This window comes from Thamnophis elegans, chromosome 12, assembly GCF_009769535.1.
Source record: "Thamnophis elegans isolate rThaEle1 chromosome 12, rThaEle1.pri, whole genome shotgun sequence".
Taxonomy (NCBI): domain Eukaryota; kingdom Metazoa; phylum Chordata; class Lepidosauria; order Squamata; family Colubridae; genus Thamnophis; species Thamnophis elegans.
The window spans coordinates 4,474,073-4,498,566 of record NC_045552.1 but is presented as its reverse complement, the minus strand read 5'-3'; the positions used below and the strand labels follow the sequence as shown (position 1 = coordinate 4,498,566).

General features: G+C 44.9%; 1 protein-coding gene and 1 long non-coding RNA gene across 3 annotated transcripts in view; one reads left to right on the top strand and one right to left on the bottom strand.

Moving 5' to 3' along the window:
- Positions 1-1,263: 1,263 nt before the first annotated feature.
- Positions 1,264-24,494, bottom strand: part of LOC116515715 (carcinoembryonic antigen-related cell adhesion molecule 5-like) — a 56,379-nt gene continuing 33,148 nt past the window's right edge. For both annotated transcript variants that reach the window (XM_032227899.1, XM_032227900.1), the window contains 7 exons: positions 23,128-23,379; positions 17,179-17,451; positions 16,519-16,779; positions 9,045-9,168; positions 7,958-8,010; positions 5,872-5,900; positions 1,264-2,815 (listed from right to left, as the gene is read on the bottom strand). In XM_032227899.1, coding sequence (XP_032083790.1) covers positions 2,693-2,815; positions 5,872-5,900; positions 7,958-8,010; positions 9,045-9,168; positions 16,519-16,779; positions 17,179-17,451; positions 23,128-23,379 — 1,115 coding nt within the window. In that variant the 3' untranslated portion in view covers positions 1,264-2,692. The remainder of the gene's footprint in view (positions 2,816-5,871; positions 5,901-7,957; positions 8,011-9,044; positions 9,169-16,518; positions 16,780-17,178; positions 17,452-23,127; positions 23,380-24,494) is intronic.
- Positions 4,501-5,336, top strand: LOC116515719. The gene is made up of 2 exons (XR_004256275.1): positions 4,501-4,913; positions 5,031-5,336. It is a non-coding gene; the product is annotated as an uncharacterized LOC116515719 (long non-coding RNA).

Here is a 24,494-nt window from a genome sequence, read left to right as displayed (position 1 = left end):
AGTTACCTAGCTTGGTAGTGAAATGTCTGGAAGAAAACAGCCAAGCTCAGAGAGCACCAAGGACCTCATTCTCCCCTGAAACCCTACTCCCTTCTAGCACTGATGACATTACCCAGCTGGGTCATGAAACGCCTGCAGGAAAACAAGCTCAGAGATCACCAAGGACCCCCTCATTTTAACCCTAAATGACAATATCCTCCTTCGTTGCCACCTCTCCCAAATCTACAAGGAAACAACCTGGATGTGAACAGTTGTCGATTTCCCCACAACAGAGAGCAATTCTGATTTTTTCCTTTTAAGGGCCGATGATATACAAATCCGCCTCTTTTTCCACCCGTTTTATTTATTTTTTATTTAAATTTAAAAAAAAGATATCCAGACACATCCATCGAAAATCAGCTTCAAACCACGGTGAGACAACCTGCCAAGCCGAATGTGACAATTAACACAAGGTCTCTGGATGGCTGGTCCTTCGCAGATTCTGCTCTTCCCAGAAAAATAGGATGACAGATGGTTTCAAATTGGAGAGCAGGCATGTTCAATGCGATGTCCTTAGCCCAAAACACTGCGCCATTGTCCTCTTGCTCCAAAGCTTCGTGTGATCACAGGCTGTGCAGCCCACACCTGACAATTAATTGTGAGGTCCAGGTTGTACGAGATGCTATCACGCCAGGTAGGGAGAGGCTGAGTGGGGGGGAGGGAGGGGTTGACCAAAGGAAAGAAACTGGGAAGGGGGAGGGAGGGAGAGAGCTTAAACTGGCTATCCTAACACCAAGCAGCAGATATTAAAAAATAATTTTTTCTTCTCTCCTCTTCCAGACCTTAAATGGCCTGCAATTAGAGACAAGGTAAAGGTTCCCTTTGCGCATGTGTGCTAGTCGTTCCTGACTCTAGGGGGCGGTGCTCATCTCTGTTTCAAAGCCGAAGAGCCAGCGCTGTCCGAAGACGTCTCCGTGGTCATGTGGCCGGCATGACTCAACGCCGAAGGCCCACGGAACGCTGTTCCCTTCCCACCAAAGGTGGTTCCCTATTTTTCTACTTGCATTTTTTTACATGCTTTCTGCTAGGATGGCAGAAGCTGGGACAAGGAACGGGAGCTCACTCCATTAGGCACTGCTAGGGATTCGAAACCCTGAACTGCCAACTTTTATGATTGACAAGCTCAGCAGCCTGTCTTGGAGACAAAACAGACCAGCTAATTCTAATATCATTAAGTTGAAGGAGGCAGGCTGCTCAACTGTTAAAAGACGGTTGCTTTTTCCCCCCCAAATGAGGAGATGCCCTTGGGTAAACACGCCTTCTCTCCATGCTTGGATGCCTTCAATGAGGCGGGTTTCCTTTCTGCAAAGCTCGAGCATTTTTCTGCAGCGGGGGACGTTTGGGCCCTGTATTTACAATTCTCCTATGCTGGCAGATCATTTAAAAGCTGCTCCTCGTTGTAGCTCCGTGCAATCTCCCCCAACTCTCCTACCAGAGGGAAGGAGTCCACCTGAAGAGCTGGGAGAGGCCCAGAAGAGATGGTCTCCCAAGCTTTTTGCAGGGAGTTTCCTCCAAAGTTCTGGAATTGTCAGTAAAAATCCCCAAAAGACGTTTTCATCTGGTGCTGGAAAATTATGGAAAACCTTGTTGAGATATCAACAAGTCGGTCCTAGTGCTCACCCTTTACTTTCTCTCCTGGCTCAGCAAATGCCAGTTTGCTGGACTAAAAAAAATAAATAAACAAATTAAACTTGGGAGAAGTTATTTTTTTAAATAGGGACCTCATCGCTCACGTCACCCTCTGGCTGCTGATTGTTCTTTCTTTGTTTGCGTCTTCTAATTTGTCTAGCTGATCTGGAGAAAACAAGGGACGGTTCCAGACGGAAAATCAAATTGCCTTTTTGTCGTCACCACTTCCCACCGCAACCTCCAGATCAGAGAAGCCCAATTGATCTACCTATCGATTAAAAAAAAATGAAAAAGGGATATTTGAGGACCTAGAAGGGGCAGGAATCTGGCCGGGAGGAAGGACGGGACACCAGCTCCTCCGTCTTCTGAAAATCAGTGAGGACCAGCAGCACGTCGGATGCTTTTCTGAGGAAGCGAGACCTTTTCATTTATTTTTTTTTATTTTTTATTTTTCACGTGGCACGAAAAAGCCCTGGAGGGTAGGAGCCACAGCTGGCTGGCAACACCAAACTCAAGTTGCAAAAAAACACAACAGAGAACCGTTTGGCACAACTCAGGAATCACAGCGAGGCGACGAGAATGGGAGGGAAAGGCAGAGAACAAAATGCAACCTCTTGTTTTTTTTTGCTTCCTGCCCTGTTGAGGGGGGGAAATGAAACAGCCTCCCTGCCGCACGCGTGGAAGTCTTAACATGATAAAAATGTATGTGTTGTCTCTTGCACAAGGCTGCTAACCCTTTCATTACATCCTGGGGAGAGAGACACTCCGCTGTGGCTGTTGTTTTGCATCCAACTTGAGAGGCTGGGCGGCAATCTGGACATTAATTGATCACGGGATCAAGGGGCTTCTTGCCCTCCCTTCCTGTTTTTTTTTGGAGAAGATCATTATTTATCCTCCCTTCTTCTTCCCTATAAAAGCTCGCCACCAGAATCCAGCTGAAAGAGGAAGGAAGCAGAAGGGGAGGGGGGGAGCTCCTGGGTTAAATAACCTGTCCTCCCCCCCACAGGCAAAGATCGATCCACAATCATTTTTTCTTGATTTCGGAATAAACAATACCACTGTCCAAAGGCCGGGGAGGTTTTGAGAGTGGCTGCGAAGTGTTTTTTGTGTCAAAAGCTAGTGTTGAATATTGTATGTCTTCTTCAACCTGTAAAAGAGGAAGGCGGAGGAGGAAAGGGGAAGAGATGGAGAGATTAGAACACAGAACGTACAACAATAGGAGAAACAGACACCTCTCTCTCTCTCTCTCCCCCTCCCTCCCTCCTTCTCTTTTTCAATCCTCAGGGGGCAAATCTGTGCAGGATTGGTCCTCCTCTTGCATCGTCAGCTCTCCACGAAGGAAGAAACGAGAAACAGGAATAGCAATGAGGATACAACAACATGCGCATTTGGAGACAAGACACCAAACAAGGCAGGCAAACATTAGTTCAGTGTTTTCACAGCAACCGCGGTCTTCCCTTCCAAACGGTGAATGACTTGGGAAGCACGAGAAGCCCATTTTAAACTACGCACACAAAAACATGTAATTTGTCAAGCTGTGATTTAAATACTCGCGCTTTTCTATTTTAATTCTTTTTGCATCTTGCTCCTGCTTTCTCTAGAAGGGTTACAGCCGTTCTGCTTGGATTCTGGGTACTTGAGAGACCGCCTGCTGCCAATTACCTCCACAGACCCATTAGATCTCACAGGGTTGGCCTCCTCTGGGTGTCATCTACCAGCCAATGCCACCTGGCTATTACCCGGGGGAGGGCCTTCTCGGTGGCAGCTCCGGCCCTCTGGAATGAACTCCCCGCAGGGAAGGACCCTCACCTCTCTCCAGGCCTTCCGAAAAGCCGTCAAAACCTGGCTTTGCCGGTAGGCCTGGGGGTGATGAGTTCCCTCCCCTCTTGACATGTATGGTTGTGCGACTGTTGTCTACTTTTATTATTTGTATTTTGTCTTTTATGTTCCCCCCTTTTTTCCCCTTTGAATTGTTCGCCGCCCTGAGTCCTCCCGGAGAAGGGCGGCATACAAATAATAAAATTCTATTCTATTCTATTCTATTCTATTCTGTTCATTTTAGGAATTCCCCTCCAATAGTTTTATATTTTATTTTATTTATTTTGTCAGGCATGTATTAGACAACATATATCAAGTATACATATGATTGGGTACATGAAATGGATAGGGACGGTAGGCACGCTGGTGCGCTTACGCACGCCCCCTTTTCGGACCTCTTAGGAATGGGGTGAGATCAACAGTAGACAGTTTAAGGTTGAAGCTGTGGGGGGGTTTGAGGATGTAACAATGGAGTTGGATAGAGCATTCCAGGCGTTGACCACTCTGTTGCTGAAGTCGTATTTTCTGCAATCAAGTTTGGAGCGGTTTACCTTAAGTTTGCACCTATTGTGTGCTCGCGTGTTGTTGTGGTTGAAGCTGAAGCATTCATTGAGAGGTAGGACGTTGTAGCGGATACTTTTATGTACCACGCTTAAGTCAGACTGAAGGAGGGGTAGTACTAAGTTTTCTAAGCCCAAAATTTCAAGTCTGGTGGCATAAGGGATTCTGTTGCGAGCAGAGGAGTGGTGGACTCTTCTCGTGAACTATCTCTGGACTTGCTCAACTGTATTAATGCCCGATATTGTTGTGCCCTGTTAAAGGCACTGGAGCACAAAAGAAAGTAGCAATAGCAATAGCAATAGCAGTTCGACTTATATACCGCTTCATAGGGCTTTCAGCCCTCTCTAAGCGGTTTACAGAGTCAGCATATTGCCCCCAATCCGGGTCCTCATTTTACCCACCTCGGAAGGATGGAAGGCTGAGTCAACCCTGAGCCGGTGAGATTTGAACAGCCGAACTGCAGAACTGCAGTCAGCTGAAGTAGCCTGCAGTGCTGCATTTAACCACTGCGCCACCTCGGCTCTAGTAGTAAAGTGGCAACTCTTCCTGAATTTGTCGAGGCCCAGAAAACTGGCACTAGAAATAACTATATAGTTTCCGAACAGGTTTTTTTTCCCCCACCCCTCCCAGCAGCTTTGGTAATTCTCTAGTTGTCTGCAAGGCTGAATTTGGTTTTCTTAAAACACTTCTTAGATGTCCGTGGCCAGCAATCGACTATATTAAAGAAATATTTAACTTACCCAAACTTACCCAAGAGTGGAAAAACAAAAACCCGCCTTCTTGATTGTCTGAACTGGGACTATACATCACTCACCTTGAAGAGAGCTGCTTAGATTCCTGAGTGTTTAGAATCCATTAAGGCAGTGGTTCCCAAACTTGGCAACTTTAAGACTTGTGGACTTCAACTCCCAGAATTCTCCAGCCAGCTCCAGTTGAAGTCCACAAGTCTTAAAGTTGCCAAGTTTGGGAACCACTGCATTAAGGTTATGATGACTCAGGAAATAATTGATATTGATAACATAACAACAATGACCATAATATGATGCACCTTCGTAGCAACTCGGTCTTACAGAATACAGCAAGTTCTTATTTGGCTTCCCCCCCCTCACCCAACCCCCGTTTTCAAATCATCTGGAGAAATGGACAGGAAGTCCTCGACTTACAACCGCCACTAGACTTCCAAGTCGTAAGTCGTTTGCGGCCCTTCAGTTGAACCAGACCGGTTTTTAATGATCGTGTTTATGAGCTGTCGTTAACTTTTCTCAAGGACGTTGTAACGACTTCGAACCGTCGTTAAACAAATGGTGATAAGTCGAGGACTCCCTGTATAGACCGCTTGCCGAAGTCCGTAGAATAAACGGCCATGGAACGAAGGAGGCATCAGAGGTGGGTTCCTACCGGTACGGACCGGTTCAGCCGAATAGGTAGTAACTCGGTTGGACACATGAATGTACCGTTTCTACCCTGGGTGCCGCCATCTTTATTTTCCATTCTGCACATGCGCAGAACAATCTTCATTGAAAATATGTAATTTCCCCTCCTTTTTTTAATGGTGTGCGCATGTGCAGATCTTTTAAAGTGCAAATGCGCATGTGTGCACGCGAGTGAAGCGATTGCGCGCGTGCAACATTTTTTGGGCACCGAACTGGTAGTAACACACCCCTGGACAGCATGAATGAAATAGCGGGCCCTTCATCTCTCTCTTTCTCAACACTGAAAACGGATTCTAAAGTTAGACCCCCAACATTTCCAGTTTTCCAATTTGACTTTCTCTCCACCTTGAAATCTGGACAAGATAGAAACTATTAAGACTTCCATTCTTACCGTTTTGGACTTGGTATCAGTGGCCTGGTCTGAAATGACAGAGACGGACAGGACAAAGAGAGAGAGAGGGAGAAAAAAAATCAGGGAACTGGAACAAACGAAATTGCATCCATGCGTGTAAGTAACACCCACAGGTGTGGACTCTTGTCTGAAATCGCATATGCTGGCAAGGAAGTCCCTCCTGATTTTAAGAGATGTGGCAGGGTATGGGGAAAACATGAAGTTTCTTCTCTCCGTGGCAAGGTTATCTCCAACTAAATTCATTTTTTTCCCTAGCTGATAAACTGGCATTGCCAAGGTATTTATTTATTTATCATGTATTAGACAGGAAAAGGAATGAATTATATCTATAGTGTCAAATCAATCTCCCTTACCAGAGGGAGCCCCTTGTGGAGTACTATGAAGCCGTTACCATGGCAGCTCCACTGTGCTGTACAGTAGAAGCCATTTTAAGGCACAACAGGCTGCACCTTAACAGAACTTGAATCCAAAATGCACACTATCACTGTCAAAAGTACTGTGATTTGACGCTATAGATACTGTATATTTCATTCCTTTCCATTTCAGCGGCCGGGGCTTTTCAGAGTTATGCTGGAACACAGACACACACAGACAACCCCCCCCCCCCAGGAGTGTTAGGGGTGTCTTACCCCCACAATATTTTTTTTCCCAGAGAGTAAGTTATCTGTGTACCAAGTTTGGTTGAAATTGCTTGAGGCATTCCAGAGTTATGCTGGAACACACCTACCCACTCATTTATTTATATAGGTTAACATATAAAGTTATATGTTTATATATAACTTATACAAATATAATTATTTATATAGGTTGACTAAAGGTCGGGGAAGGAAGAGCCAAGATGGTCAAAGTTCCTTCTGGTGGACCTCTTGAATGCTCTCTTAAGCTTGGTGGTTTCTGTGTAGAGTTGGGTCATGAACCAAGAAGATCATCAAGGTCAGAGAGCACCAAGATGTCCACCATTCAATCCCAAGCTACAGATTCGCTTCCGTTGAATGGTCCTTCCATGTGAAACCCTTAAAAGAACTTCAAGAAGGTCCAGATCATGGAAGATCAACGGAAGGCCATTGTGGGTTTGACAAAAGGGACTGGAGATTTCTAGATCGGGGATCTTCTCACATCTCCCATGGTTCAACCCACCTACCTTCCCTTCCTACCTGAGTCCAGTTCTGGAACATCCCAGCCAATGCAGAGGTAGACAAAGTAGGCCAACAACTCTGCCCCCCCCTCCCCACATGCCTTCTTCATGCTTGTATCCATGTAGCAGAAGCTCAACGGAGGTGAAGAACCATTTCTCCAAATGATCATCCGGCCGAATCTCACCACCTCTGGGGAGCTGTGGGGTTTCATCCCTCCATCCCCCTACCCCACCCTTTGAAACTACCATGGTATATAGCAGCAGGAATCCCAGGTGATTCAGGGTTTGGGGGCAAATGAGGACAGAGGGAGAACCGCAGAAGAACGAGGGAGAAGAAGAGAGGTGTATCCCAGGATGCCAGGAGTAAATTCAGAGAAGAAGTCTTCCCTTGGAAACAGGAGCCAGAGCAGCTGGGAAAAAGCCCACCCCGAACCTCAAGAGCATGCAGGATTTTCCCAGGATGCATTTGGGCTGTGGATGGAGGCACCTACTCTCCTATGCTCTGGCTCTACAGCAGTGTTTCTCAACCACCGACATAAGACGTGTGGACTCCCACCTCCCAAAATTACCCAGTCATGCAGGAATTTCCCAGGATGCAGTTGGGCTGTGGATGGAGAAACCTGTTCTCCTACACTCCGGCTCTGGAGTGGTGTTTCTCAACCGTCCGCATTTTAAGAGGTGTGGACTTCAACTCCCAGAATTCCCCAGCCAGCCGGCTGGCTGGGGAATTCTGGGAGTTGAAATCCACACCTCTTAAAATGCCGATGGTTGAGAAATACTGCTCTAAAAGAGTGCAGGGAAATCTCCTCCACCTTTTCTCCAGTGTTAGAGAAGCTCCCCGAAATCGCGAGGCGACGTGTTAGTAGTGAGGAGACCGTGTCACAAATACAGGCATGCGTCACACAGATCCCGGCCCGGCCCAATACTTACTGTGGCCGGGTGCCGAGGGTATGTTTCCATTGGATACTTGCTGTTCCGCCTTCCTAAATAAACAGCAGACAGGTGTGACCCCCCCAAACGAAGTGGGGATCCGTTTCCCGACACAGCCAGCAAGTTATTTGAGGTCCTGCACTTTTTAACTCCTCCCCACGTCTTAGAAATCAACAATAGGTAAGTTGGATGGTCATCTTGGCTGGGAATTCTAGTCCCGCCTAGGTGCCCTCCAGATGTGCTGTAAGTAAAACTCCCAGAATTCTCACAGTCAGCCCTTACATACAGTATCTGCATGGCCTAAGATCAGTGTGAGTAAAACGTTTGGTCGCTATTTCCTTGCTAATACCCCAAATTTGTCATTTTGGCACTGTCCCTTATATTTCCCCCCATAATTTGACCTTCAACCCCTTTCTCCCCAGTTAGGCTCTTTCCAATATTATAATTGCAAATATGATTTAAAACAAAAAGATTCACAAATGCTATGCACATTGCCCTCCTCCCCAGAAATCCAATGCCTTAACATTTTATAATACTTAAGACATCAGGAAAGATGTCCCCTCAAAGATGTCCCCCTTTTCCCCCCCTCAAAGATGAACCGGGACTACAACGCCCAGCATCCCCAGCCAGCACACACATCTCCACGTACCTGAAAGGACTCAAAAAATTGAAACGTTGATGTGTCCAGCAGAGGTTATTTTGTTCTTACGGGCCCATTGTACTTCGGTCTAGGAGAATGATTAGATTCAGCAATGGGCACTGAATCTAATCCCAGATCCCCAGGGATACTGGGATGTGGATACCTGCTCTGCTCCTCAGTGGATCCCGTTTTTTGAATTTAGTAAGCCTCGTTAGAGCTGGTGCGCCCTGCCCTTTGCCCCCTCAAGAGCTTCCAAAAGATTGCACCAAGGTAGATTTTGATCCAAGGTGAAGGAGGAAGAAAGAAAACAACTGTGGATAACGTTGGTGTCACCACCCCGTTAAGTCCAAAGTTAAGTGAAACCAGGCGCCCGTAGGAGGAAGGACCTCGAGAAGTTCGAGAAGGTGATGCACCCAATTGGGAACGCCAACTCGGCGGGGGACTTACCAACAGGAAGCCTTGGTCCACAGGAGGTACACAACGATTACGCAAAGCATCACACCGGCCACAGAACCGATAGTTGTCCCAGCAATGACTGCAACCGACATGCGGGGCTGAATTGCACTCTCATCTGTCAGAGAAGAACACGTGAAGGTTAGAGAGCACCTAGCCACGGACTTCCCTATTTTCTTGGGCAAATCAATGGGGGAAGGGCGGGTAGATTTCATTGGAAGTCCTACTCTATGGCTGGTAACTTCTGAACACGAAGCTACTGTAAGATGGGGACCTAACAGAATAACAGAGTTGGAAGGGACATTGGAGGTCCTCTGATGCAACCATCTCCTCAGGCAGGAGAGGAGACCTTATACCATTTCAGACCAATGTCCAATGTCTTCTCCCTCCCCCCCTGCTTTATCTATTTTATTTGTATTACTTTCCATTTCCACCAAACAGTGTGGGGGTCTGAGTTTTGGACAATCAAAATCCACATATTTCTTATAATATTCATCACAATACTATTAATAATATAACTATCAATACAACGACAATAGTACACAACACCTTCATCATCAAATTCTCTCCACATTAGCATTTCCTCTCTCTCCCGGGGGAGAGCCTTCTCTGTTGCAGCTCCAGCCCTCTGGAACGAGCTCCCCGTGGAGATCCGGACCCTTACTACTCTCCCGGCCTTCCGCAAAGCCATGAAGACTTGGCTGCTCCGGCAGGCTGGGGGGGCTGTTGAAATAGTCAGCCCCACAGGAACTATGAAAGTTGTGTATTTTTGTCTATTGTCTATTTATCCCCTTCCTTTGTTTATTGTAAGCCGCCCGGAGTCCTTCGGAAGTGGGCGGCATACAAGAATTCCATCAGCCGGCCAATGTCGACTGGCAACTACCCGGAGGAGAGCCTTCTCGGTGGCTGCTCCGACCCTCTGGAACGAGCTCCCCGTGGAGATTTGTACCCTCACCACCCTCCAGACCTTCCGCGTAGCTCTTAAATCCTGGCTGTCCCGACAGGCCTGGGGCTAAAGACTCCAACCCCACTCGAATAATATGACTGTTGTGCTTTTTTAATGATGTATTGTCTTCATGTTTGTAACTTGTTTGTCCTTCCCTCCCCCTGAATTGTGAGCCGCCCTGAGTCCCCTCAGGGTAAAGGGCGGCATACACATAAAGTAAATGAATAAAGTAAATGAAGACCAATAAATTCAATTCAATTCAATTCAATTTGTATGTCCTTTTTTCTAACTTCTGTTTCTGTTGTCTAACCATCGGTTCAGTGGTGGGATTCAAATAATTTAACAATCGGTTCTCTGCTCTAATGACCAGCTGGGTAAGTGGGGCTTGGTAGTCATGTGACTCAGTGGGTGTGGCCAACTCAATGTCACTCATATCGATGGACACTTCACCTTATCTGTTACAATGTAATAAAGTGTTAACTGGAGAAGCAGTTTCTGTAAGCAGGACAATAAAGATTAGGCTAAAAACAACACCAGAATGTTTCCTTCCTGCCTTCCTTATAGAATAGCCCTGTAAAGTGAAAAAACACAAAATAAGATTTCTTCCAACAACCGGTTCTCCCAACTGCTTAGAAAGCTAACAACCGGTTCTCCCAAATAGGTGCGAACTGGCTGAATCCCACCATTGCATTGGTTGAATACAAGCCACATCAGAAAATATTCAGTTTCTTCTTTATCCTTAATAAAGAGCGTTAATCTATCAATTTCTGCGCATTCTAATATTTTCTTAATTACACTCTCATCTGATGTCATTTCATCATTTTTTTCTATTGATGTGCAAATACAATTCTAGCTGCAGTTAATATATGTAAAACCAGATATCTAGTCTTTTTGCCATATTTTTCTGGCGGAATGCCCAACAAAAATATCTCAGGTTTCTCTTCTTCAAAGCCTCCAGTGATGGAGTATCTACAACTTCTGGAGGCAAGTCGTTCCCCTGGTTAATTGTTCTCACTGTCCCGAAAATGTCAATGGAGCTGTAGCCCTGATACCATCTGAAGAGCCATCAGAAGAATAGACATTTCTCTAGTACTACACAGTGTTTCCCAAGCTTGGCCATTTTTTGGGGGATATGGACTTCAACTGCACGAATTCTTACTGGTAGCCGTGCTGGCAGTGGAATTCGGAGAGTTAAAGTCCACCTATCCAGAAATGATCATGGCTTAGAAACTCTGCCTTGGTGGGAGAAAGGATAGTATCAAAAGCTTTGGACGCTGGCACAACCCCGTACGCCAAAAGACAGCTTGTCACCTCTGCTTTCCACACCCAATTTAGCTTCTGAACGCTGACACACAAGGAGAAGTTGTGACACTGCAGGAGATAATGTGAGAATGATGGCTTTTGCCATACTTGCTCAAAAGAATCCCAATGAACATTTAGGTGCAGAGGAGAAGGAATTCCATGACTACCTTATTTAAAAGTTTACTGTCACACTAGATTTGCAAATTCTTATCAATTGGTAGTGCTAAAACAGCACAACAAAGATTTCCATGGTACAAATGAAAAAGCATTTAATATCTATATACTACTAAAACTCTCTTTCTGATAAGCTTTAACTGGGCAAAACGGTGCATCGCAGGACAAAAGAAATAAACTAACTTACAGAATACATCGAAACTCCGGAACCCATGATTATGAAATATTTCGTGACATAAAATGATCACCAAACAATTTATGGCAAAATCTAGGAGAAGGAATGGCAGGACCAAGGGGTGGAGTCAAGAGAGCAATCAGCCTAGTATCTCTACGCAGTTACAAATGGATTAATTTAACTCTCTTGAATTCCTTTGACCTCTAGCTGATGCCAAGATAAGGCTAAGTGTTAGTTAAGAAGGAAGGAGAGAAGGAGAGAAGAAAGGAGGGAAGGAAGGAGAGAAGGAAGAAGGAGAGAAGAAAGGAGGGAAGGAAGGAGGGAATGTAGGAGAGAAGGAAGGGGGGAAGGAAGGAGGAAAGGAAGGGGGAAAGGAAGGAGAGAAGGAGAAAAGAAAGGTGGGAAGGAAGGAAGGAAGGAGGGAAGGAAGGAGGGAAGGAGAGAAGGAGGGAAGGATGGAGGGAAGGAAGGAGGGAAGGAAGGGGAGTAGGAGAGAAGAAACGAGGGAAGGAAAGAGGGAGGGAGGGAAGAAGAAGTAGGACCGTTGTAAGATAAGATGGATCTATGGGATGTTAAGAAAGCAATCTTCAAGTATATTGTCAACTGTAGGGAAAAATTGTTATAAATACATATTATTAATAACAGTTATGAGATCATATAATTGTGAATGTATATATGAAATTGATAAAATAAAATTAAAAAAAAAGAATATTCCTGTGTCTAAGTTGTTTAGCAAAACATCTGTTTAATTGGACCTCCACATCTGGATCTGATATTTCACACCTGAACACCTTATACAATATGTCGTAAAATATTTCCTGATCTGATGCAGCGCTATACAATTCAACACGAGCTATTTTCCAGACAAATAGGTCTCTGAACATATCACAACTATCCCAGTAAAGACCATGCATCAGAGGTTCTGTCAAGATATTGAGGAAGCTAGTAATGAAATATCTCTGAAGGAATAATTGAGCAGGACATGGGCTGTTTAGTCTGTTTTAACATTATCCCCATAACAATAGTCCTGTGAGGTAAATTTGACCGATGGCTCAGAGTCACCCACCAAGCATTCAGGTTCAAGGTGGGCTTGAAACTTGGTTCTTATCTTAAACCCCCTGTTTGGGCAGGGGATCAGACTAGAAGACTTCCAAGGTCTCTTCCAACTCTGTTATTCTGTTATTAACCAGGTAAAACCTTGTGGAGTATTTCAAGATCATCCAAGGTTGGCTGGGTGTTATCATTCTCCTTGTTTCTGACCCAGCCTTAGCAGAAACAAGAATCCTTGTCCCCAAAAAACCCTCTTTATTTATCGCCAGTGAACTAATGGCATTCACACACTGAAAAGTCCAGGCAATAGTCCTTCAAAGGGTTAACTGCAGTAAGAGACATTATCAGTTTCTTGAGATAATTGCCAGGCCAGGAGCTTCCAGGCACAAAGCTGTACATTAAGTTCTGGCAAGCAGTCTTTGTGGCACAAAACACAATGGGCAAAATCTTCAGAAATAAGAACTGTTGTCTCCTACAACCACCACTCCCCTCTCCTTCTATTATTCCCCAGCCTGGGAGGTACCACTCGGTGTCCATGTGTGCCTTGCTTCCTGAGTCAGCTCCTTGTCCTCCATTGTTCTCCTCTCCTAACTGCTTTGCACATACGCGCATCTGGAACAGGCCGCAGCTGTTCTTCCTCCCCACTTATCTCCACCTCTGAAGGCAGCTGCCTCTCCGGTGGCCAGGAAATGTCAGATGCCCCAGGCTCTATCTCTGCGTCAGATGCTGAGCATCCATCACAGCCTTCCCCAGACTCCAGAACTGACCCAAGTTCCGCCCCAACCTCCTCATCGTCCGAGTCTGCCACCAGCTCTGCCGCCAACTGGCGCCCCATAACAGTTTCTTTGTTTTTCTTCAAAGACGTTTCGCTTTTCCTCTAGGAAATGAGGAAGCTTCTTGGATGAGAAACGAAAGGTCTTCAAGGAAAAAGGAAGAAAGTCCAGGTGCCTCTTGAAAAACCACCTTTTGGATAACCCCAACCTGGTGATTGAAAATCTCCATTGACATTCCCTTGTTAGATAGCAGATTGCAAATCCTAGGAAAGAATAAAAAAAAAACAACAACAACATCGAGGTATAGTAGCATCTCCTGTCCTGGTTTCCTGCCATGGGCAGAGGGTTGGACTAGAAGACCTCCAAGGTCCCTTCCAGCCTTAGGATTATCTGATGATATCCCCTCTAACACCACTATGTCCACAGTGGCTCCTGTTAGCCCAATTCTTAAAGTCGCAGCAAGATCGACCGACCAACTCACAGAGAATCTGAAACACGCATGCAATATAAGAGGTATTATATGCACCTTACCCCAAAGACACCTTTCTAATGCCTTCCCAACCAACATTCTACCTGGCAAACATACCACGGTTCCACCACAAATGCGCGAACGACAAAAGCGCGCCTGACTAAACCGCGGTGACAAAACCGCGCCGACGAATGAGCGCTGAAGCGCGCCGACAACAGCGCGCCGACAGAAGCGCGCTGTAACCCTAACCCTAACCCTAAACCTAACCCTAAACCTAACCCTAAACCTAACCCTAAACCTAACCCTAAACCTAAACCTAAACCTAACCCTAACCCTAACCCTAACCCTAAACCTAACCCTAAACCTAACCCTAAACCTAAACCTAATTCTAAACCTAACCCTAAACCTAACCCTAAACCTAACCCTTAACCTAACCCTAAACCTAACCCTAAACCTAATTCTAACCCTAACCCTAAACCTAACCCTAAACCTAACCCTAAACCTAAACCTAAACCTAACCCTAACCCTAACACTAACCCTAAACCTAAACCTAATTCTAAACCTAAACCTAAACCTAACCCTAAACCTAACCCTTAACCTAACCCTAAACCTAACCCTAAACCTAATTCTAACCCTAACCCTAAACCTAACCCTAAACCTAACCCTAAACCTAATTCTAAACCTAACCCTAAACCTAACCCTAAACCTAACCCTTAACCTAACCCTAAACCTAACCCTAAACCTAATTCTAACCCTAACCCTAAACCTAACCCTAAACCTAACCCTAAACCTAATTCTAAACCTAACCCTAAACCTAACCCTAAACCTAACCCTAAACCTAATTTTAACCCTAACCCTAACCCTTACCTTAACTTAAATCGCGCTTCTGTCGACGCGCTTTTGTCGGCGCGCTGTTGTCGGCACGCTTTTGACATCGCGGTTTTAGCGCCGCGGTTTTGTCGGCGCGCTTTTGACGTTCGCGCATTTGTCGGGTCACGACATACCACAAGCCACCTATGCACGCCCTAGTCCAGAATATTAGTAACCAATGTGCATAAAAGGTATTTTGGGAGAAAGTCCAATATTTTATTCAGTAGCAAAGATAAAGGCCTCGGTTGGTACTCCCAACTCCCACAGAGAAAGTCATTTTTTTAAATGTTGCAGTGACAGAGTAGCTTTGTAAATCAAAAACTACCCAACCACAATTTTATTTACTTTGTTTTTCTTATCTGTTTTTCTTTTCTTTAACTAGCCTGCCGAGTTGGCAAAGAGAAGTGAAAAATGCTCATTATCTCCCACTGTTTCATTCCACTTCTGCATCTGGAATTTCTGACAATTAATTTTTCCCCTCAGGGCAGGGAATATATATATATATATGTGTGTGTGTGTGTGTGTGTGTGTGTGTGTGTGTGTGTTTTATTTTTTATTTGTGCTGATAAATAAATAAAGGGAGACTAGTATAGATCTATTTCAAGCTATTTAGCTCTCATCAGCTAGCCACACCCTCACTGGGATTTGAACCTGGGCTATATGGCATATTAGGCACACTAGGCAGAGATCTTAGCCATTAGGCCACAGGCTCTTATCCGTTTATCAGCGAAGCCAGGGTGAAAGGTATCTATTAGATTTTTTAAAAATCTATATATATATATATTTGCTGTTTGCTTGTCTCCTAAATGCATTTTTCAACTGGGAAGGTTTGAACGACAAAGCATGAAAATCACATTATTTGCAACACAGTGAAGTGTAAAGAACAAAGATAATACCTCAATAACACCGCTATAAAGAAACTACGACATACGTTACAGGAGGGGTTTAGTAGCACCCGTTTCCGATGAATGCGTTTTAAAAAACACTATATCCTTTTTAAAAGGCATTCTTTCTGCCTTTTATTGCATTGAAAATGGTTAGACGGAAAAGGAGACGCCCAATTCTTCCAGATTTCTTTTAGCACCAGAGATTACGCTGACTCTCCTCTTACAATACGTGGCAGCAATTAAAACGTGCCGAACTTAAGGGAGGGAAAGTTTAAAGAGAAAATCAAATCAAATATAAAATCCATGACATGCCAATATAAAATTAATCCAGTCCTAAAACCTGCTCTTAAATGCAGAGCAGTGTTTCTCAACCCTGGCTACTTTAAGCGGTGTGGACTTTAACTCCCAGAATTCCCCAGCCAGGCAACAGGACGAGGCGTTGGCTTCGTGCTCTTGGGAAACCTAGATCAGAACACTGATCTAGACCATATAGATTAGAAACGTATACCCCCATTCTCAGACTCTAAACACATTTTATAAACAGATTCTCTTTGCTGAGCTCTGTACTCTACACCAGAAGATCTGTTCATAAAGATACTTTTTACTCAGTTAATTACAGTGTAATCTGGAACGATAGAAAATATAAACCTGGGTTCACACCTCCCTTTGGCATGACTATCCTTGTCATACTATCCTACCCGGGATATAATCCCCAGCTCCAAATCATTTGACCCATGAAGAACTCAGATGAGCCAGAAACTTGTGAGGAACCAGAAAGGATCATGGACACGGTGGTCGATTCCAAGAAACGGGACTTCTCACCTGTCAATTTCACATAGACAGAGGCCGAAGTGGTACGCTTGGTGAAGGGGTTCGTGGCCTGGCAGCTGTAATTGCCTTCTTCTCCCCAGTCCTTCAAGTGAAGATTGAGCGTGTCATCTGTCCCATTCTTGACCGTGTTATTGAAGAACCACTCAAACGTGGCCGGAGGCACGGATTCCGCAGAACACTGGAGAACCAATTCGGAACCCAACGGTTGAACTATGATTCCTGACTGGTTCAACTGAGCAGACCTGGGTCCGTCTAGAAAGGAAAGGAGGTAGAATCAGGGCAAAGGGGTGGAAGAGAAGAAGGCCCAGCTGCTAAGCAGGAGGAACGTACCCCACCCCACAAATCAGCAAGATTTTTAGGGCACCATTGGGGTGTGTGTGTCAGGAATGGGGCTTATCATGATTCCAACATGAATTTTGGTGCTGGGGTTCCATCTCCGCATCTGAGAAGGTTCCCTCGGGTCTTTGCAGAGGTCCTTCCTTGGGAGTGTCTTCTTCAGCTGTCTTCCCAGAAGGTTTGGAGGAAGAGGGCTCATCTCTTGTCAACTAAGAATCCCCTTATTTTTCATTTTGGAGATGGGAAAGAACGCTAGTAGCCGTATCTTCACCATGAAGCAGGGAGGGAAGCCCTGTCAAAAGGAAGATTACTCACATGCCAGTGTAAGTATGCTGGGGTTGCTTGTGGCAGCGCTGAAAAGATTCTGGGCTGTACAAGTATATTTCCCTGCGTCCGATTGTTGGAAATTCCGCAGCGTGAGGATTCGTTTTCCATGGTCAAATTCTACATTTGTTGGGAAAGGTTTAGTGTCCTTGGACCAGGTGACGCTCACCGTGGAACTATTGGAGGTGCTACAATTCAGCGTGAAACGTGTGTTCTCAGGCACAAGGGACTCCGAAGGCCGCAGGATTGGCTTTGAGAGTTTTTCTGCGCACAAAACACAACAGGGGGTCACATACTGAGTACTTACAGCTTCCGATACTTGGCCTGTTCAGTAAGGTCATCCTCGAGGACCGCCAGAGTTGGGTGGGTTTTTTGAGAGCTCTCCTCTGTTTGGAGAAGCTTACAAAGACTCAGGTGCCTCAAAAAATACAACAAGGAGAACAACAACAGTGGGTGTGTTATCTTACCCCCTTCCCCTTCGAGCCAACATGGCCGACGGACCAAGTCAGGGACCATGGGTAGCGCCAACAACGTTCTGCTAAGAAGTTCCTGCAAGAATGATAGATTTGGGTCTCCACAAGCAAGCCGTGCGCCGGGGAAGACACTGGGTTGGGTTGAGAATGGCTCCTGCCACCCACTTTGAAACCAACAATTAAGTGGAATCATTTAGCACGAGCTTTCAGGAAATGGAATTTTAATGGTTTCTTTCCTTCTCTTTAATTTAATAGGCTAGGCATTCTCTCTTATACTGGTTCAGAGAGTCTGGGGCAGTGGTGGGTTTCAAAAAAATTTGGAACCTACTCTGTGGGTGTGGCCTCCTTTGTGGGAGTGGCTCGCCAGCCATGTGACCTGGTGGGAGTGGCTTGCCAGCCATGTGTTTTTTCTCTCTCTATCTCTCTCTCCTTCCTTTTGTCTCTCTGTCCCTTTTTTCTTTTTGTCTTTCATCTCTCTTACTCTTTTTCTTTCTTTTTTCTTTCTTTTTTCTTTTCTTTCTTTCTTTCTTTCTTTCTTTCTTTCTTCCTTTCTTTCTCTCTCTCTCTCTCAGTCTGTGTGTGTGTGTGTGTGTGTGTGTGTGTGTGTGTGTGTGTGGTGGGTTTCAAATTTTTTTGGAACCTCTTCTGTAGGTGTGGTCTGCTTTCCGGGTCCACTGGTAGAACGTCTTCTAACCGGTTCGGTAGATTTGACGAACCGGTTCTACCGAATAGGTGTGAACTGGTAGGAACCCACCTCTGGTCCGGGTTTTTTTTTTGTTGATAAGGACACTCCAGAGGGTTAACATCATTGCCCAGAGGATCATGGATTGCCCACTCCCCTCTTTGGAAGAGTTTTATATCTCCCACCTGCCTTAAGAAAGTTCAAAACATTCTTAAGGATCCATCTCATCCTGGGCACCTTTTTCTTTTTTTGAACTATTACCACCAGGCAGCCGGTACAGGGCAATAAAAACAAGGACAAAGAGGCTGAAAAACAGCTTCTATCCCAGGGAAGGAACTCTATTGAATTCTACTGTATAGTGCAATATGAATGCAATATCAAGGGTTTTCAATTCAATTGCATAGAATGCAGAGTGTTCTTGCATCTGAATTTTGAACAGGCGACATAAGTCACTTTTTTCAGGGCTGTTTCTAGCTTTGAACGGTCACTACATGAATTGTTGCAAGTCGAGGACTACCTGTGTTTCTTGGTAGTCTTCTTGAGAAAAAAAAACCTGGGCTGTAGCCCAAAATCCATGCCTTGATTGATGCTCAGTGAAAGCTGACCAACTCAACCTCCCATCTATTGGTTCAACAGATCCAGCCACTCCATCAGGCTTTTAAAGCCAGTCCTCTACTTACGACCAAAAATGTGGACCAAAATTTCCACTTCTAAGCAAGGCGGTTGTTAAACGAGCAAGCTCTCTAATACTGACCTTCTGTCCCTTTTCGGTCTTAGATTTTAGACTGCACATTTTATGGAGAATTTTAAAAGCCTGGAAAAAAAGTTTTTTTAAAGAAGAAAGTGTTTGTAATCTACTAGTTTATTCTCTTTTCCTGCGTCCTGCTTTCTAACTTTTACTGAGTGTTTCATTTGTTTTGAAAAAAGGACCCAGAGACTATTTTGCTACGGGAAGGAGACAATGGAAGACATAAATAATAATTACGCAGCTCTTGTTTTCTTGGAGAGCTGAATGCATTCAAAACAATCATGAAAGAAGGAAAGAATGAGAGAAAGAAAAGCAACACAAAATACTATTAGAAGAGGGGGGAAAATCCTCTTTTTGCTAAATTTCCCTGCATGGGAGACACGTACAGGGATATTATGCAGCTATATTTTCAGCCAAGCAGTGCGGCTCTTTCGTTTTTTAAATAACAATTCTAGTAAGCATTGGCATCAGACTGTTTTTCATAAGCTGAGGATGAAACCTCCTGTGATCAGTGCAGTTTATTGCCAACGTGGACTGCTGCCAACGTAAAAGGGCATAATATCAGAATTTTTTTTTTTCAAAAAGGAGGGCAATTAAACACAGTGGCTTCCATCCAGATATGTCTGCATTAGCCAGGATGTTCCCCGGTGGCTCTAGAAACCATCACGCTATCTCATATTTTAGTAATTGAATTTCATGAGTCCAATGAAGGGGGGGATGGGGAACCCAAGGAAAAAAAGATATATACATTGCAGAATTGGTTATAATATTATTCAGGACGCCTTATTTTCCTGGTATGAGTGGTGGGATTTAAATAATTTAACAAGCGGTTCTGTGGCGGGGTAGGCATGGCCAAGTGGTCATGTGACTGGCTGGGTGTGGCCAACTCAACATCACTCATCACACCCAGCCCTGCCTCCCGCCTCGAAGGCAGAAGTGGGATTCAACAATTGTGACCGGTTTGGACTAATCCCACCACTGGCTGGCCCCACACCTGCCTGTTTCTGGGGCTATTTTTCAGCCATTTTTCAGGGTCGAAAAACAGCTGAAAAATGGGCACGGGCGGGGCCAGCCAGTGATGGGATTGGACGGTTTGCTGAACTGGACAGAATTTTAACAACCAGTTTGCCCGAACCGGTGTGAAGCGGCCGAATCCCACCGCTGGCTGTTATGTATGTCCAGGTGTTGAAATTATGATACTGGGGAAAAACAACTCCCTCGTAACCATTTTAGAAACACTGGGACGATCTGGGGTGAGACACAGTTGAAAGGGTGGATCAGATCAGCTTCAAAACCAAGAAAGCATTTACAGATGCCAGGAAATTAAAATAAAAGAGCATCCAAACCCTTGGAGGAATCATCTTTAGATACCATCGTTCTCATTAGCCTCTTCCCTTCGGTTTAATTTGCTGTTTAGCTTCTCTTGCCAAGAAGTAATCTCACAATGGTACAAAGTCCTAGAAGGCACATTATAAGATCACCAGGGACAATAGAAAGCACCAAGCTCTCCTCTTCTGGTGAAAACCTCCCAGAGGCTGGTGGAAACCAGAATCGAGTTCTACTCTTTGAGATTTTTCAAGGACGTACAGATCAGAGGTGGGTTCCTACCAGTTCGCACCTATTCGGTAGAACTGGTTCGTCAAATCTACCGGTTAGAAGAGGTTCCACCAGTGGACCCAGAAAGCAGGTCACACCTACAGAAGAGGTTCCAAAATTTTTTGAAACCCACCACTGCTAAAGGGTTAGGGGTGCAAGGATCTTGTAACTTGACAGCTTTAAGACTTGCATGCTTCAGTGCCAGAGTTCCTGAGCCAACGTGACTGGAGGAGGAATTCTGGGAGTTGAAGTCCACAAGTCTTAAAGCTGTTAGCTTTGAAGACCCCTAGTTTTTTTTCTCTAAAGGGTTAGGGGTGCAAGGATCTTATAACTTGACAGCTTTAAGACTTGCATGCTTCTGAATAGCTACTTGGACCGACCTAAGTACTAATTCATAATTTCATATCCGGTCACATGGGCGGCAAGCCACTCCCATCCGGTCACATGGGTGGCAAGCCACTCCCACAAAGGAGGCCACACCCACAGAGTAGGTTCGAACAATTTTTGAAACCCACCACTGGTACAGATGTAGGATCAAACTGCCTGATCTTATTCTTTTCATCCAATTCCACATTTGTAGCAGCGTCTGATTATAAGCTCTCAAGTGTTTCTTCTGGGTGGGAGTTCACATGGTGGAACATCTACCAGCAAAGAAGAATTTAGCAGAATTACAGAGCTGGAAAGGACCTCAAGAGATCTTCTAGTCCAACCTCTCGCTCAAGCAGGAGATCCTATACCATTTCAGACAAATAGTTATCCAACCTCTTCTAGAAAACCTCCAGTGTTAGAGAGCACCCACAACCTCTGGAGGCAAATTGTTCTATAAACTGTCCTGTCAGGAAACTCCTCCTTAGTTCTAGGTTGCTTCTCTCCTTGATTAGTTTCCATCCATTGTTTCTTGTCCTGCCATCACGGGCTTTGGAGAAGAGATGGACTATTAATGTGAAGTTACTCTACTAAAGCTTAACTGCCATTAACATAACCTGATTACTTCACGACAGTCATTTTAAAATGGATAAAAACAAATTCACGTACAGGTCTTTTCGGAATAGCATCTTACCTTTATCCATTCTTTCGAGGACTTTCGAGAACTAAGACTAATGGGAAAGGAATGATCAGACACAACTTTCAACCTTCAGAATTATTCTATTTATTACAGATAAAACTTTCTAAAGATGAACATCCCCAAAGCGATGAGCAGGTATCCAGTCCTAATGACTTTCTAACGTGGTTTGGCGTTTGTTGCTAAGATAATATTAGAAAACCGCAACGATAAAATTAGACATGTTCTCCGTAAGAGAAATGAACAGTGGGGAAAAAGAAGAATAGCAATAGCAATAGCAGTTAGACTTATATACCGCTTCATAGGGCTTTCAGCTCTCTCTAAGCGGTTTACAGAGTCAGCATATTGCCCCCAACAATCTGGGTCCTCATTTTACCCATCTCGGAAGGATGGAAGGCTGAGTCAACCTTGAGCCGGTGAGATTTGAACAGCCGAACTGCAGACCGCTGAAGTAGCCTGCAGTGCTGCATTTAACCACTGTGCCACCTCGGCATGGATGTTTTTCTAAACTCCAGTTCCTTCAATATTGTTTAAGGATGACCAAAAGCACAAAAAAGGAAGGAGAAATTACAACACTACATACATAGGCAGAATGAAGAAATGCAACAATATCAGAGAAGTTTGAAGCGACAGGAGGCTGAAAGGGGATTTCTAATGCTCATCGCACAAATTCGCAACTAACATCTTAAGAAAGAACAACAGCAAAAGGCGGCAAACTCCAAACCTTTGAAGGAAACAGTAGAACAGTTGCATCAAAACTGAAAACCAGTTACAAGGCACAAGAATGTATCTTAGGAAGAACAGTCACAAACAGAAACCATTCAAGGAGTTGGCTAAAGCAATGAGATTTCATGAGGGGGCGGGGGGGGGAGACTCCAATGAAAACTGAGGTTCCAATGTTGACTTTTGAAGATTTCATCATAGGGCAGATGGTTTAAATCCAAACCCAGTCACGTGGGGTCACTTGGGGACACAACCCCTGTCAACACATTCAATAGAGTGTGTAGATTGAGAAGGAGCTGTCGAGAAGACAAGAATACCCAAACATATACAATAAATAGAACGGAACGTGAAAAAGAGATAATTGGGACTGGATCTGGATGATTCCAGACAAGTCCCACGGAGATAGGAAATACAGAATACAGAACAACAGAGTGGGAAGGGAACCTTGGAGGTCTTCTAGTCCAACCCCCTGCTCAGGCAGAAGACCCTGTGCCACTCTGGGCAAATGGCTGTCAAATCTCCGTCAATCTCCAATGATGGAGCACCCACAACTTCTGTTCAAATATATAAATTAACTCGCCCCAGAACGATTCAACTCAGTTAAGAGACGTGATTTATGGAGACCAGAAGTCCATACAACCATGAATATACTCACCCAGGACACAGACAGGCTGGATTTTAGACTGGGAGAGTTTGGTCTCGTTGTTGGAGGCCTCACATGTATAGGTCCCATTGTTGGCGGAAGACAAGCGAAAGAGCTGATAGATCCCCCCTGAATGGGTAGACTTCTTGAAGGACCATGTATACTTGGCGGGTGGGTTGGAGTCAGCTTGACAGGAGAGGGTGAGATTGGAGCCTTCTGCATAAAACTGTCCACTAGGGCTGATGACTGGGGCATCAGGCCCATCTGGAGCAAATATAGGAGAGTTACAGGTTGAAGAAGGCCAGGGAACTTGGGGAGAAAAGTTTTCAGGAGGAACATTTGATCAAAAACCTACGAGATGGAATGACGCATGCTTGTGTCGTTGGCGTGGGTCCACAACAATGTTCTCTGCATTCGGGGAAAATATAACAGGGCTCTCCAACCCTGGCAACTTTATGACTTGTGGACTTCAACTCCCAGAATTCCTCAGCCAGCATAGCACACCCGGCTGAGGAATTCTGGGAGTTGAAGTCCACAAGTCATAAAATTGCCAGGGTTGGAGAGCCCTGTTATATAGGGAGAAGCTGCCCAGTACGGAGTTTGTCCTTCATATCCAAGAGCTATTTAGCTCGACAGCCTAAATAGCAATACCACTTAGACTTATATACCGCTTCGCAGTGCTTCACAGCCCTCTCTAAGCGGTTTACAGAGTCAGCCTCTTGCCCCCAACAATCTGGGTTCTCATTTTACCCACCTTGGAAGGAGGGAAGGCTGAGTCAACCTTGAGTCTGGTGAGATTTGAACTGCCAAATTGCAGTCAGCCGGCAGTCAGCAGAAGTCGCCTGCAATACTGCACTCTAACCACTGTGCCACCAAGGCTCATATACACGTAGTCCTCAACAATACAAGTAGCCCTCAACTTACGAACACCATTGGGACCAGAATTTCCATTTGTGGTTGTTAAGTGAGTCACATCCGAGTTTATCATCTTTTTCATTGTTAAGCAAATCAGCGCAGTCGTTAAGGGGATTGTGCAGTCGTTAAGCGAAACCAGCTTCCCCACTGACTTGCCACTACCATTGCCAAGCGCCTGAATCCTGATCACGTGACTGGGCAGCTACTGCGCCAGTTCCAAGTGCGAGGTCCACTCACGGGTCACGGTTTCCCCCAGTGCTGTTGCAACTTAGCATCGTTGCTAAACAAATGGCTGTAAGTCAAGGACTACCTTCTAGTATTGGAGGAGGTCTCAATATCCATTTAATCTCAAGTTTCACGCCTACCAAGAGTTCAAAACCCCCAATTCTTTTCCAAGAAAAGGAGAGAAGGTAGAAAAACTCTGATTTGGCTTTTGAGAATTCAACTTGGGGGCGTTTAATGTA